This window comes from Coregonus clupeaformis, chromosome 13 (assembly GCF_020615455.1).
Source record: "Coregonus clupeaformis isolate EN_2021a chromosome 13, ASM2061545v1, whole genome shotgun sequence".
Lineage (NCBI taxonomy): Eukaryota > Metazoa > Chordata > Actinopteri > Salmoniformes > Salmonidae > Coregonus > Coregonus clupeaformis.
In genome coordinates, this window is record NC_059204.1 from 32,187,206 (window position 1) to 32,203,723 (window position 16,518).

Consider the following 16,518-nt stretch of genomic DNA (forward strand, 5'->3'; position numbering starts at 1 on the left):
AGAGGGAATATTTTTCACTCAGATTTTTTAACTAGGCAAGTCAGTTAAGAACAGATTCTTATTTACAATGACGGCCTACACCGGCCAAACCCGGACGACGCTGGGCCAATTGTGCGCCGCCCTATGGGACTCCCAATCACGGCCGGTTGTGATACAGCCTGGAATCGAACCAGGGTGTCTGTAGTGACGCCTCAAGCACTGAGATGCAGTGCCTTAGACCGCTGCACCACTCTGATTAACATCTTGCCCGCGCCAAATAATGGCATTCAATGAAAGACTATCGACCCAAATTTACAAACCAGCAGCTTGCGACTCCGGCGTCTACCCAACAAAGCTGTTGTTATGACTGTTACTGTAGCAGTGGTGTCCTCTATCACTGTCATGGAGGTCACAACATGATTCGCTACCTGAAACAAATAAGCCCTGTACACACTCAAGTCGTACACCTGACATACAGCACATTTGACACAATGGTTGTGATACACCCTATATTTTTGCAATCAAACAGAGAGTTTGTGTGCACATCTTTTTACACAACCAGTGTGTAGTGTCTCCACAACAGTTGTGTAACACTTTTGTCAAATTGGTTGTACATCAGTTCTACAAGCTGATTGTGTAGTTACTCCTGCATAGTTACTCCTGCATCTCCCTGTTGATAATCTTGTAGAGACACGTTCGGATTTTATTGAGACACAAGCAGCTGGACAGTAGAATTAAAAGGTAGAAACCATTTGTTTGGAGCCATTTTGTAAATTGAACGACGCTACATAGTAATGTGTAGGCCTACTTTACTATTTTGATAGCTTTTTTATTACCATACTACAAGTACGTTTTCGTGAGCACATGCCATTGATTGGGACATTCAAATGAGGATGTTGCACTTCTCTCTGGCATAAAAAGGAAAATAAATGAACATAGCTCATCATGAATATTCACCAGATCATTTTGATTCATCACGAATGCATACATCTTGTAATTGTGGCAACACAGGTGTGTTCGTACATTTTCTCCTTGGGTTAAAATTCCTTCAAGGATTCTTGAATATTTTGCAGGCCAGGCACCATCAAATAGTATGAGTTGGAACAATCCCAAATGGCCCACATTCAGTAAAACTCTGCATTGATGTGTAATATTTCATCAAAGATAAACACCTCCTTTTCGAATACTGGTCTGGCATAGTCAAGAGCACTGAAAAAATACAAAAAGCGTTTCTAACATGCTGTGAATCCATCCAGGTATAACTGTATAGCTTCTCTCTACCAATAGACTGAGTAGATGAGTGGTTTTCCATCCAGATCATGGAGTATTTGGATGACGTCTGGATGTTTATTTCACCCTCTCCTGTGCGTCTCAGTGTGATCTCATGTTGCTGTCATATGGAGAACGTCTCAAGAAATAAAACCATGTTACTAAAAGGGTAGGTAAGGGTTAGAAAGTTGCACACAAAGCCGACTCAAATATCTTCCTTTTGCAATTTTTTAAAAATATATTGTTTCCAAGCAGCAGCCAGCAACAGGGGAAAAGCTTTTTGACGTTTGTGTCAAAGCCTTTGTGTAAGACTGTGACGTGTTACCTCCAAGCCATGTTCCCTCATAGAGCTGGTTAGCTGGTTCATGTTTTTCCTGACCTCCCACCAGGGTTGGGGTAAATTCCCTGTCAATTCAGGAAGCACAGATTTTCTAATTACAATTACAATTGTCCTCAATGCTTCTCTATGAGAAAATGTTTTAATCATCATTTCAGTTTACTTCCTGAATTGACTGAATTGAAATAGAACTGACCCCAACCCTGAGTCCCACTGACATCAGTGAAAGCAAAATGGCTCAAGTTCATCTGAGGATAATCTTATTCTGGACACATGCTTTTACATCTTTATGACCATTAGTTATTCAGAAAATATCATATGCAATATGATGGGGAATAATAAAAGAAATAAAAGAAAGAGAATGGTATGAAAGTATAAAAACAATCTAAGAACAATGACATTTATCTCAACAACTTTATAAATGGCTGTGTCAGTAACATTATTACAATGATGTCCAGTATCACAATGGTATCACAGGGGAATGTTTACCTGCCTACCTCCACATTTCTATTGCATTACTGTACTGACTGCATAATCTAGAGGAAGTAGCCAATGAACACAGACAGACGTGCACTAGAGCCTGGAGCTCCATACTGATGAGGACGTGAGAGCTCATCAGTTGGAGGAGGATGTGTGTGTCCTATTTTACTCTACTGTGCATCCTCAAAGCATTCTCCAATTCCAGGTTTTTATGAGGTTGAGCGTGTCTCAAACAATCTATTTTGATAGAAATCATAAGGAAAAGATTAGAGCTAAAACCAGGGTTCCCCAACTGGAGGCCTGCAGGAAATTGTATTTGGCCCCCCAAGTTCTCTGAGCCCCTAAAAAATAAACGTTTTCATTTTATTATCATTTCATTTATTTATTGTTGGACATAAAAGACTGTAAAAACACCAGCAAATCAGCTCCAAGTGATTTTAATTTGGGAAATCTGCTCCAATGTATGCATAATAGAGAGATACTATATATGTGATCATATACAAATATAAGCAAGGTTTGAGATTATTATGTTTTAGTCTAATATTATATCTGTTTGGGCTTCTTGCGGTCAATTTGCTGTCTACAACAGCAGAATAAAAAATTGTCCTTCAGAAAGTATTCACACCCCTTGACCTTTTCCACATTTGGTTGTGTTACAGCCTGAATTATAAGTTGCATGGACTCACTCTGTGTACAATAATAGTGTTGAACATGATTTTTGAATGAGTACCTCATCTCTGTACCTGACACATACAATGATCTGTACTTCCAAATATTGTTTTACAAAAGAGAGAGAGAGAGAGGCTTTTGGCACTAGCGCATCGGCCATCACCAGCGAGTGAGCTGCGCATCATTGTGTGAGTCAATGAAACTGGAAAGCTTTTTTAGGACTATAATATCCTCCTCATATTGTAGCCTACAATATGTCTCCACACACCTAGGCCTAGGCTATTGATGGATTCAAGACACGGTTGTTTTCATTGATCTCAGATTCTCAGTTTGTCAGTGTCAAAGTAGCCTGTCTTTTCGATCATTTGTGCTGGATCAAAAAAGATTCTGCCAAAGTCTCCAGTCATGTAAAATTACATAGAATTGCATGAAATGCGTTTATAAAAGGCCACATTTTTCCTAGACCTTAGGCTACTAAAAATGTTCCCCATGTGTGCAACTTCTGTAAGTGCCTCTACACTACTGCTCTATGCCACTACGCAAATGCGATGATATGCATGCAATACTTTATTATAAAGTTTTTTTTTTATGCGTTCCGGTACCTCAGAACTCCTCAGGTCACCCCCCTATCGCGCTCACTTTTTGTTCCGGCACCTCCCAATTTACAAATGAACCACTGCTTTCATCAGGACAATACCCTAAAACACAAGGCCAAATCTAAACTAGAGTTGCAAAGAGACTAAACTAGAGTTGAAAAGACCTGGAAAGAGTTGTATAGCAATGATCAACAACCACAATCCAGGTGTGGAAAGCTCTTAAAAACTTACCCAGAAAGACTCACAGCTGTAATCGCTGCCAAAGGTGCTTCTACAAAGTATTCACTCAGGGGTGTGAATAAGTAAGTAAATGAGATATTTCTGTGTTCGTGTTTCAAGGCTGTAACGGTGCAGTTACACTATCAGACCTCACGTTGGCAGCACAACAGCAGGTCAACTCCACTCTGCTCTCCAACCCTCGCCCAATAACGTCAATGCAATTTCCATCAAGCTACAGTTACACAATCACTACTTGAGCATAAGGGCATTTTAGAACAAAGAACATTGGAATTTTGGTACTAAAATGACACTGAAGATGCACGGGATAACTGCATCCTCGTGCATTATTTATAAAGCAGGAGTTGTAGGCAACAGTGGGTTACAAAGGTTCAAGCATGTCTCAAATGATTGAGTCTAGACCTCCCAGATGTCTATTTCTGAAACAAAACAACTCTGTTGCGAGGCACAAAAGGAGCACAATTGCATATTGGCATTTTAATAGGGCAAGAGTAGCAATACAACCCTTTAATCATATGTTTAGAGTGGTCCTCCACATGTAAAAAAAAATATCAACCAACTCTCATCTCGTATATTAACCCCAAGTGGTTCTCAACATGTAAAAAAGTATCAACCAACTCTCATCTCGTATATTAACCCCGAGTGGTCCTCCACATATAAAAAAGTATCAACCAACTCTCATCTCGTATATTAACCCCGAGTGGTCCTCCACATATAAAAAAGTATCAACCAACTCTCATCTCGTATATTAACCCCGAGTGGTCCTCCACATATAAAAAAGTATCAACCAACTCTCATCTCGTATATTAACCCCGAGTGGTCCTCCACATATAAAAAAGTATCAACCAACTCTCATCTCGTATATTAACCCCGAGTGGTCCTCCACATATAAAAAAGTATCAACCAACTCTCATCTCGTTTAAAAACTAAGTGTCGAATAAACGTAACTTGAAGGAACAACTACATGTACGACATCCATATTAGGAAAGTTGTGGCTGCTCCGCGTGATGTATTGCGGTCTCCACCTTTTTGCCCTTTGTGTTGTTGTCTGTGCCTAACAATGTTTGTACCATGTTGGCTGCTGCCATGTTGTTGTAATGTTGTGTTGCTACCATGCTGTGTTGTTGTCTTAAGTCTCTCTTTATGTAGTGTTGTGGTGTCTCTCTTGTTCTGATGTGGTAGGCTGTCATTGTAAATAAGAACGTGTTCCTAATTGACTTGCCTAGTTAAATAAAGGTTAAATAAAAAGAAATAGAAAAAGTCAGACAAATCTGTCAGTTGTCAGAAAACAAAAACTCAGTTGTCAGCTGTTGTCAGAGCATGCAGTAGGGCCCAGTGGAGGCTGCTGAGGGGAGGACGGCTCATAATAATGGCTGGAACGGAGCAAATTAAATGACATCAAACCATGAGTTTGATGTATTTGATACCATTCCACTCAAGCCATGACCACGAGCCCGTCCTCCCCAATTAAGGTGCCACCAACCTCCTGTACAATAGGCCTACTACTGACAGAGATCCGGATCTCACTTGACCTCATGCTGAAGTGCATTTTTGTGGCATCTTTCACAACGTTTCACAATGCTGCTTTCACAGTAGGCTCAGTGTGACATTGTGCTGATACTGTGTACACTGTAAACAACACAGATCAACTGCACTGTCACAGGAGTCTAAATGGTGGGTGAGAGCTGCTGTCCATGCTGCAGAGAGAGCTGCAAAGCACATCGCCTCTGAACTTTACATTCTCGCAGACAAGGAAACCACAAGCCCCTCTAACAGAAGCGGGCTAAATATAAAAGCACTCCATGGCAACGGAGATTAAATAATTAGGCAACCTCTGGGAGAGAAAGAGAGAGAGAGAGAGAGAGAGAGAGAGAGAGAGAGAGAGAGAGCAGGAAGGAGTGAGGCTCCACTGACAACCAAGTGGAGAGATCGGCGTTCCAGACAGTGTATGTTAAGCTAGCTAGAATTTGTAGTAAGCCCTTGTTGATAATAACCAGATTGCCACAACTAGATATCTAGCAACATTATAATTAAATCACAATGGATTACTTTTTTTATGAAGCAGCTGCCTGTTAGCAGTCGAGAGTCGGTGGAGTAGCTAGCTAGCTATGTTGCGCTAAATGGTGATGCTAACCTTTTAGCTAACATTAGCTAGCAACAGAACTGACACTGGTAGTATGGGGTAATGGAGAGTAAATTAAATACATGATTTCTTCATCATCTTGCCAGATAGCTAGCTTGGTAAAGCATTTAGTATTGTGTGCATTGTGCTGCACTTACCACCCCATTCCTTTCATATTACAGTTGAAGTCGGAAGTTTACATAACCTTAGCCAAATACATTTAAACTCAGTTTTTCACAATTCCTGACATTTAATCCTAATAAAAATTCCCTAGGTCAGTTAGGATCCCCACTTTATTTTAAGAATGTGAAATGTCAAAATAATAGTAGAGAAAATGATTTATTTCAGCTTTTATTTCTTTCATCACATTCCCAGTAGGTCAGGAGTTTACATACACTCAATTAGTATTTGGTAGCATTGCTTTTAAATTGTTTAACTTGGGTCAAACGTTTCAGGTAGCCTTCCACAAGCTTCCCACAATAAGTTGGGTGAATTTTGGCCCATTCCTCCTGACAGAGCTGATGTAACTGAGTCAGGTTTGTAGGCCTCCTTGCTCGCACACGCTTTTTCAGTTCTGCCCACACATTTTCTATAGGATTGAGGTCAGGACTTTGTGATGGCCACTACAATACCTTGACTTTGTTGTCCTTAAGCTATTTTGCCACATATTTGGAAGTATGCTTGGGGTCATTGTCCATTTAGAAGACCCATTTGCAAACAAGCTTTAACTTCCTGACTGATGTCTTGAGATGTTGCTTCAATATATCCACATGATTTTCCTTCCTCATGATGCCATCTATTTTGTGATGTGCACCAGTCCCTCCTGCAGCAAAGCATCCCCACAGCATGATGCTGCCACCCCTGTGCTTCACGGTTGGGATGGTGTTCTTCGGCATGCAAGCTTCCCCCCTTTTTCCTCCGAACAACGATGGTCATTATGGCCAAACAGTTCTATTTTTGTTTCATCAGACCAGAGGACATTTCTCCAAAAAGTACGATCTTTGTCCCTATGTGCAGTTGCAAACCGTAGTCTGGCTTTTTTATGTCGGTTTTGGAGCAGTGGCTTCTTCCTTGCTGAGCGGCCTTTCAGGTTATGTCGATATAGGACTCGTTTTACTGTGGATATAGATACTTTTGTACCTGTTTCCTCCAGCATCTTCACAAGGTCCTTTGCTGTTGTTCTGGGATTGATTTGCACTTTTCGCACCAAAGTACGTTCATCTCTAGGAGACAGAACGTGTCTCCTTCCTGAGCGGTATGACGGCTGCGTGGTCTGATGGTGTTTATACTTGCGTACTATTGTTTGTACAGATGAACGTAGTACCTTCAGGCATTTGGAAATTGCTCCCAAGGATGAACCAGACTTGTGGAGGTCTACAATTTTTTTTCTGAGGTATTGGCTGATTTCTTTTGATTTTCCCATGATGTCAAGCAAAGAGGCACTGAGTTTGAAGGTAGGCCTTGAAATACATCCACAGGTACACCTCCAATTGACATCATTTTCTGGAATTTTCCAAGCTGTTTAAAGGCACAGTCAACTTAGTGTATGTAAACTTCTGACCCACTGGAATTGTGATACAGTGAATTATAAGTGAAATAATCTGTCTGTAAACAATTGTTGGAAAATGTACTTGTGTCATGCACAAAGTAGATGTCCTAACCGACTTGCCAAAACTATAGTTTGTTAACAAGACATTTGTGGAGTGGTTGAAAAACTAGTTTTAATGACTCCAACCTAAGTGTATGTAAACTTCCGACTTCAACTGTATGTGTGTGTGACTGTGACTTAGTTAGCAAGCTAACGTTAGCTAGCTAGCTAACTAATGAGCAGGTGCACATTATCAAACTGAACCTAACAAAGAAATCTTAGCTAGATGTAAAAGATGTAAAGACTTGTGCTAGAAAAAAAGACATATTATGCAGCTTTTAGAACAATTCTAATAAAAAGGGACTACACCAGAAAAAGTGTCAAAACAAATTCCTTCATTTTTCTTGTCACTTTTTTCAGATCCCCCACGTGGAGGTTCCTGCTCTCAAGTTCTCGGCCACTGACGAGCATTGTGATTCTACAAGTACAAAAGGCTGGTTCGTCAGTACCAGGACGATACACAGGAGGGACATATTTTGTTCCAGCAAGAGAAGGAACTGCCTCCTACTGTGCTAAGTATCTGTCAGCAGGCAGATTTCTTGGTGTATCTGTACCCTTAAAGGCGAATTTCCTGCACTTAACATGCAAGGAAAATCTAGAGTAAATCAGTGTGAAATGTGAGATGCACATTGATTGTGGGACTGTGTTCATAGACACACACACAACCCTGTGCTGCACCGCTGGCCTGGCGTCACAGTGGCTGTTTTGTGTCAGACGTGGACCACCAGTGTTTCTGTTTTATGTGTCTGCTGCTCTGGGCTCTGCCTTCTGCTCTGTCCTACATCAGTCAGTCAGTCTGCCTCTCTGTCTGTCCCTCCGCCTGGACTGGAGGGAAGAGGGTTTGGGGGTCAGCTGTAGGGCTGGACCCTAGGGGGAGTTGTCTGTCATGGGAGGTGGGGTATAAGTTATTCCAGAGGTGTCTGTCCACAACAGATCTTGCCCCTCCCCATCAAACAAGCCACTTTCACCCTGTCTCCTCCTTCATACCCTCACCATTTCCCCCCCTCTCCCCTCACCCATCTCCCCCTCCTCTCCCTGTAACATTGTTGGTTGGGCTCCCAGACTGTGGCATGCAGAACCGCGGCCCAACACAGCTCCTGTGTGTGAGCCCCTCTTTATGTTTGGTTATGGAAATGGAAAGGGCAGGCATGATTAATGGGGGTTTGAGGGTGTGTGTGTGTGTGTGTATATCAAATCAAATCAAGCTTTATTTATACAGCACATTTCAGACATGGAATGCAATGCAATCTGCTTTACAGGAAAAAAACTATGAAATTAAAAGCTGAAATATTTGCAACACAACAAACATAAGATCAAAAACAAAAGAATGACAAACTGAACAACTAAATAGCCCCCTAAGGAAAAGCAAAGATAAAAACACGTGTTTTAAGATCTCTTTTAAATTTGTCCACAGTTTTAGCCCCCTTCAGGTTCTCTGGCAGGCTATTCCAGAGGCTGGGGGCATAATAACTAAAGGATGCCTCTCCATGCCTCTTGGTCCTAGGATTTGGGATTGTTAAAAGGCCAGTGCCAGAGGACCTGAGGGACCTACTGGGTACATAACTTGAAAGCATGTCTGACTTGTATTGCAGTGCACAATCGTGGATTGATTTAAAAACCAATAGAAAAATCTTAAAATTAATTATAAAAAACTCACAGGCAGCCAGTGCAGAGACCTTAAAACCTGTGTAATGTGTGCTCTCTGTCTGGTCTTGGTCAGTACCCGTGCTGCAGCATTCTGTATGTTTTGCAGTTGACCAATGGCTTTCTGTTTCAGCCTGAGAGAAACGACCACACCTTGGCAATGTTCATCCTAAAAATATATTTTGGTCACATTCCTAATGTTTAGTTCAGATATCACTTTCCTGAGCATGTCTGTGCCAACCAGGGAAAATGAATCCATGGTGCCTTTGCGTGGTAGGCTAGGGCACACATCAACTAACTTCTCATCAGGTCTTGCTTGACTGATACCCAGCCTAATGTAGGTTATCTCTGAAATATGCCACAAACTCATCACATTTAGATGAGGAAAGTTCACATAGGTTTGTGGGGGTAGGATTTATCAGGCCATCAATGGTCAAGAAGAACACTCTCTAATTATTCAGATGAATAGTGATCAAGTTATAAAAATGAGCCCGTCTGGCATTTCTAATTGCCTTGTGAGTATGTGTGTGAATTTGGAGGGGAGGGGAGTACGGGGGTGAGGATTAGGGGGTGAGGAGTAGGGGGTGAGGATTAGGAGAGAGGAGTAGATGTGAAGGGTAGGGGTGAAGAGTAGGGGTGAAGAGCAGGGGTGAAGAGTAGGGGAGAGGAGTAGGGGGTGGGGAGTAGGTGAGAGGAGTAGGGGAGAGGAGTATGGGGTGGGGAGTAGGTGAGAGGAGTAGGGGAGAGGAGTAGGGGAGAGGAGTGTAGGGGAGAGGAGTAGGGGAGAGCAGAGAAAGGAGACACAGAGTGAAAATGAGAAAAGGAGCGAACGGCTGCTCAGACTGCTGCTGCTTTTTCTCTTGAGAACAGGACAAACTCATCAAAGTCAGAGCGAGAGGAGATAAAGGCAGCAATAAAAATAACTAGAGAAAAATAGGAGAAAATAGGTCAATCACTCTGAATCCAACCAAGTGCCAAAAATAAATCTCTCTCTCTCTCTCTCTCTCACACACACACACACACACAGCCCTCCCTCAAATCAAACCCAGATGTGGCGCCGGCCAGGCCTCCATTCAGCTCAGTTTGACTCTCCTTTCTTTTTTCCCTCCCTCCATTTCTCTTTCTGTGTTTCGGTTTCCTCTTCTGGCCCGGTGCTGGCTGACTGGCCCCCTCCTCTCCTGTATCCCTGATTCTCAGGAAATAGCCCTGGTTCCTGGCCCTGAAGGGAGCATGCTTCTCTAACCATATCCAGATGGAGGGAGGGAGGGAGGGAGAGAGGTATAGGGAGGGAGGGAGAGAAAGAGAGGGGGTGGTGGGTGGGGAAACGACTGAGAGCAAGACAGTGAACGAGTGAAGAGAGCGGGAGGCTACAGAGAGTTATTTATTTTGCCTGAGTTCTCCCTCTTTCTCTCCGTCTCGCTCCCTCTTTCTCTCCGTCTCTCTCCCTCTTTCTCTCTCTCCCTCTTTCTCTCCGTCTTTCTCTCTCTCTGTCTCTCTCCCTCCATCTCTCCTCCCTCTCTATTTCTAGCAGGACTGGTTAGGGTAAGGGGGCTCATTAGTTTCAGCTAGTTTCTCTCAATCGCCCATCTTCTTTTCTTGAGCCTTCCTCTCCTCTCCTGCCCTCTCTTTTCTGTTCCTGTTGCAGCAGAACAGAGGACTGACACAGCTGGAACAGTGTCATAATTCCCAACCCATATCCCAGAAATCCATGTCCTCTTCTCTTCCCCCAGCCTCACACACTCCCTGTTCAGAATGCCCAACCCATATCCCAGAAATCCATGTCCTCTTCTCTTCCCCCAGCCTCACACACTCCCTGTTCAGAATGCCCAACCCATATCCCAGAAATCCATGTCCTCTTCTCTTCCCCCAGCCTCACACACTCCCTGTTCAGAATGCCCAACCCATATCCCAGAAATCCATGTCCTCTTCTCTTCCCCTAGCCTCACACACTCCCTGTTCAGAATGCCCAACCCATATCCCAGAAATCCATGTCCTCTTCTCTTCCCCTAGCCTCACACACTCCCTGTTCAGAATGCCCAACCCATATCCCAGAAATCCATGTCCTCTTCTCTTCCCCCAGCCTCACACACTCCCTGTTCAGTTACTCAATAGCGCTGTGTTCTACAGCTGCACTAAGACATGTGCATGTGCGTACCAGAATGTGGCAATGGAAGGAAAGGTCAAAGGTCTCAGCATTTTACCTGATGAAGCTTTCCTGCCCTTCTTTCCCACTCGGTGTATGTGTATGTGTCTGCGCGTGTGTATGCCTGTGTGTGTGCCTATGGCAGTGCCTGTGAATGTGTATGCTAGTGCCAGAGTGTGTGTCTGTGTGTTTGCTCGAGCATGTGTGTATGTGTGTGTGTGTATGCCTGTGTTTGTAGGAAGTTGCTCCGCTACATCTGGGGCTAATGATCTTGTTAGTTCTCCAGGGGAAGAAACTGATTAAGTGTTTATGTGAATTCCTGTCTTCTGGCCTGCAGCCCGCAGCTGTGTTGGTGACACGCCAGACTAGACCTGCATGACAACAACAACAAAACAAGATACCATCTCTAACCCAGAAACCAGCCCCTCCCCTGCTGTCGCGCTGCTCTCCCTCTGCTTTTCCATGTCCATCTACCCCGCTTTCCCTCCTTCCACCCTGTCACCTACCCTCCTTTACCCCCCTCTTTACCCCCCCCTGCCTCTTTTCTTTCACTTAACACTTACATCCCCTGCAGCACCAGGCTTTTCACTGCTAAAAGTGTGTGTGTGTGTGTGTGTGTGTTTCTCTACCTGTGTGTTTTCTACCACCTACCTCAGTGAAATGTTATTAGCGTGTTTGGCTCCACTGGTACCACCCAGCACAGCAGATACTGTTAATGTTCCAAATTGCATCCTATTCCCTTTATAGTGCACTACTTTTGACAAGGGCCCATAGGGCTCTGGTAAAAAGTAGAACACTATGTAGGGAATAGGGTGCCATTTGGGACTCAACCACTGTAGTTTACATTTTATCTCTATGAGATCGAGCAACTGGACTGGCTACAATGTCAGATATGCCACATGTGGTTTGAATTGTCAGAAGGAAAATGTGTATCATGTATCTCTCTTAAAATGAATAATGTTATCGGTACCTATTATTGCAAGATTGTCTTTCATCACGTCATAGCTTCATCCTTGCTCTGAAATGGATGTCCATCTTGGGTTTCTTTTTCTCCCCTAGCATCCGCTCTCCTCACCTCCCTCTCAAAATGCATTGGAAGAGAAGGTCCAAGGAGGCGAGGAAAGAGGAAGCAAGGAATTGAAGAAAGCATTTTTTAGAAAGAGCCCATCCATGGATGTGTCTGAAAACATTACTAGCTGACAAATCCTTGCTTTCTATGTCCTTGTTTACACCATTCCTCTCCTCCCTCTCAAAGGGCATTGGAACAGAGTACCCAAGATCCCTCCCCTTGGACCTTCTCCTCCAATGAGCTTAGAGGGGGAGGTGAGGAGTTGAGTAAACAAGAACAGAGGAAGCAAGGATTTGACGGCTAGTAATGTTTTCAGACACAGCCCATGCACGGTCTTTTTCGTGGTAAACCTTGGTGCGAATCAGGATGGAACACAAACAACACTAATCCTGCACCACAGCTTGAGAGCTTTAACGAGCTAGAGGCAAACACACCCACACTCTCTCACTTTCAGTCTCTCACTTTCACTCTCTCTCCGCCCAATGAAACACACATTGAGTGCCGGTGGTCGAGAGACAAGACTTCTGTGGTCCCTAAAGGTTCCATGGTCCCAGCAAATTTTATTTACAGACTACATTCATAAATACAGGAGTGTGTACATCACACCACACAGGTGGGCATGTGCAGAGGAGGGCAGCGTTCCAGGCTACATTGCATACACCTGCCAGATCTGACAACACCAGATCTCACACCAAGATAGGTGTTTAACATATCAGCTAACCACATGATATGATTTTAGCAGTCTGATACCCGACTGCGCTATGCAGTTAATGACGTGGCGTGTATCCATTGGTTTATGCAATGCAATGTCTGCAATGTAGTCTGCCTGGAACGCAACCTAGACTACAGACACGTTGATGCTGAGTCACAGGTCACATGACAGGGGACATATCATGCTCACAGTACTCTCTGTCAGGGGGAGGGAAAGGGGGATGATAGGGGGGTAAGGTCTTTTTAGAAGGGGGATGGGGGGTGCTTAGTCTCTGGGTCCCAGTCTTATGTCTACTTTAGCCACCCAAATAACCACTAGTCCCAACTCAAGCCACATAGCATATTATCTAGTCTCAGAACCCGCGTGGCTGGGCTCAGGCAACAGCCAAAAGCTGCACAGATCTGGGATCATAGTTTAGAGCTCAGGCTCAGCTCTGTTTGCTTGTTCAGGAGGGTTTATGGCAGATCTGTCTGAGGCCTGTGAAGGATGCAATGAAAGCCAAAGAGTCTATGTATGTATGTCCAGTTAGGCAGTGCAGTGAGTTAAATTTGCTGTCTTCTGTACATGCTACTCTTCAAAACAGACAGCGGTTCTCCTCAAAGGAAACCAGATGCATATAGAGAGAGACACTAAATTGTCTTAACCACCAACTGCTAAACACGGGTCTTGTGTGGCACTCTAAACGGTGGTCATGACTTTGAGGGAGCCCGTGCGGAAGCGCAGGATCTTCTTCTTGAGCGCGTGTGAGGCCTTGATCTTGATGAAGGCTTTGGGCTGCAGGGGGGCCCCTGCCGGAGCGGGGGCCAACGGGGGGGAGGAGAGCTGAGGGGGGAGCTGTTGGGGCCACACCAGACCCCCGCTCTCATCTGAGTCGCTTGACAGCGAGCTGGAGGCCGGCGAGTCGGCTTCACTCAGGCTCGACTCGGACTCGCCTTGCCCCGGGTGGGGATAGCGCTCCTCGGGCCGACACAGGGGTGCGTGCTCCCTGTCCAGGTACTCCAGATGGGAGTGATGATGGGGGTGGGGGTTAACGTAGGCATAAGGTGGGGGAGGCGGCCAGGGTTTGCGAGTGCGCCTGGAGCCCTGGTCAGCCGGTGGAGGCTGCTCAGCTTCGTCCTGGCTGAGCTCAAGAGTGGAGCGCCAGCGGCGGTAGCCTGCACTGCCCGGCTGGGGCCTCTTCCCCTTGGACTGGCTACCGCGGCCGCTCCCTGACCCTGATCCTCCCCCGTCTCTCTCCACTGTGTTGTACTTGCGTTCAGGGACGCCCCGTTGCCCATTGAGGCTGTTCTCAGACTGGGACCTGCAGGCTCGTCTTCCAGGCTTCTTGGAGCCTCCTGGCCGCTCCCGCTCTCTCTCCCTGTCTTTCTCCTTCTCTCTCTCCCTGTCTTTCTCTCTCTCCTTCTCCCTCTCCTTCTCCTTCTCCTCGCTAAAGCGACACTTCTTGGGGGCGGCCTTAGACTTGGCTTGCTGCAGCTGCTGTGGGGCCAGCTGTTGTTGGGAACCCCTCTCTGGAGAATAGGTGCCCCGGCTGGGTTTGGTGCCCCCAAGGGCCCCCCTGTGGGAGTGGGAGTGTGCGGAGGCCCTGGCAGTGGGGGCCCGGAGAGGTTGGGCGGGGATGTACTGGGCGTTGACCAGCTGCTCGTCAGGCGAGGGAGGCGAGCGGGGCAGGGGAGGGGCCAGGTAGCCGTGGTGGAAGTGATGGGGTGAGTCGGGTTCGTTGCTGCTTGGGTCCTGGGATGGAGCTACACTGCAGGGGTAGTCCAGGGAAGCAGAGCGGGTGTTGGCCAGGGGGGGCTGTTTGGGCCTGTGTTGGGGGTAGTGAGGGTGAGGGTGGTGGTGATGGTGGTGGAGAGGGGGGTCCTCAGGGAGCAAGGCAATGCTCGCGTACGGCTCCTGGTCCAGGCTGTGGCAGGCCCAGGAAGGAGGGGGACCCTCAGAGGGAGGGGGACCAGTGGCTTGGTGGTGGTGGTGGTGGTGGTGGTGGTGAGGGTGGTGCTCAGGGATGGAGGCAGCGGCTGGTGGAGGCTGGGGCTCCTTGCGGCAGAGGCTGCTCTGGCGGGCCACAGTGATGGCGGTGCGGGGCTTGCAGGGTCGAGGGGGCAGGGCGCGCCGCTGGATCAGGCCCAGGATATATGTCTCAACACGCTGGGCCTGGCGATAGTCCTCTTCCGTGGGCTCCCCCTCCACGGGCTCTCCCCCCACATCCTGCACTCCTCCTGGCCCCTCGCTGGGGTCCCAGGGCCAGGCCTCGTCTTCCCCCTCACCGGCCCCCTCGGCGATGCCTTCCAGGGAGGGGTAGGGGGCCGAGAAGGAGCGGGGGACTGTGGGGCAGGACCCGGATTCTGGCTGTCCGTCCCGATTCGCCACGAAGAATTCCCCTGGAAAACAGAACCAATAACACGGTTATAATCAGACAAAGCAGAGGAGACTCCTAGATTTTTAGACAGTGGCAAGAGACCCCACAGATATAGGCTAATGCTGCATCTACAGTGAGATTTTGTCATTCAGATCAACTTTCTTATCCCACCGGGGGAAATTCATTTGGTCATGTGCTTAAAAAGACGGCAAAAAAACATGAAAACCCAGAAAATACCCAATACAATTAAATCAAAGTGCTATAGCTACACATTTAAAGTGAAACTGCAATATGCCGTATACTCGAGGGACCAACAGACTAATGGATGTTGGAGTGTGTCAGGACACAAAATGGGGTAACCACGCTCCCACTCATCTCAACCAATAGTTTTTTGCTCATTTGGTCTTGGCCTAAGAGAGTGGTTCCCCCATTTTGTGCCCTGACTCCTGACCCACCTAAACCCTCAAAAATGTTATTGTAACCCTGCAGGTAAACAAATGTTTATATCCACAACTGAGACTTTATCCCAGATGAAATTAGACCACTGCTCAAATGGGCGCTTCTGAAGAAATGCCATCTCTAATCACTAGCCACTTGCCTGGAGTAGCACTTACAGCATTGTGAGGCATTGCTGACAAACTATCCTTGAAAAGGAGTACGTTGTGGGAAGTAGGTATACAAACCCACTCATGTGAATGAGCAAACATACACCAGGGACGTAGCCCTAGCTGTGAGTCCAATATACAGCTGCAGAAACACCAGACACTGTTTATTGTGTCCAGGCGGTTACAGACACAACACAGGCTCTATTCCAAAAGGCACCCTATTCCCTACATAGTGCACTACTTTTTCTATATTGTAGAATAAAATTAAATATGAATCACATATGGAATCATGTAGTAACCAAAAAAGTGTTAAACAAATCAAAATATATTTTATATTTGTGATTCTTCAAATAGCCACCCTTTGCCTTAATGACAGCTTTGCACACTATTGGCATTCTCTCAACCAGCTTCATGAGGTACACCTGGAATTTCAATTAACAAGTGTGCCTTCTTAAAAGTTAATTTGTGGAATTTCTTTCTTTCTTAATGCATTTGAGCCAATTAGTTGTGTTGTGACAAGGTAGGGGGGATACAGAAGATAGTATTTTACCAAATAGGGCTAAGTCCATATTATGGCAAGAACAGCTCAAATAAGCAAAGAGAAACGACAGACCATCATTACTTTAAGACATACGGAACATACGGAACATCA

General features: G+C 45.7%; 1 protein-coding gene across 1 annotated transcript in view; it reads right to left on the reverse strand.

The window, feature by feature from the left end:
• Positions 1–12,701: 12,701 nt before the first annotated feature.
• The window catches only part of LOC121579249 (dapper 1-like), a 46,853-nt gene continuing 43,036 nt past the window's right edge, over positions 12,702–16,518 (reverse strand). The window contains exon 4 of the mRNA XM_041893688.2: positions 12,702–15,283. Coding sequence (XP_041749622.1) covers positions 13,584–15,283 — 1,700 coding nt within the window. The 3' untranslated portion in view covers positions 12,702–13,583. The remainder of the gene's footprint in view (positions 15,284–16,518) is intronic.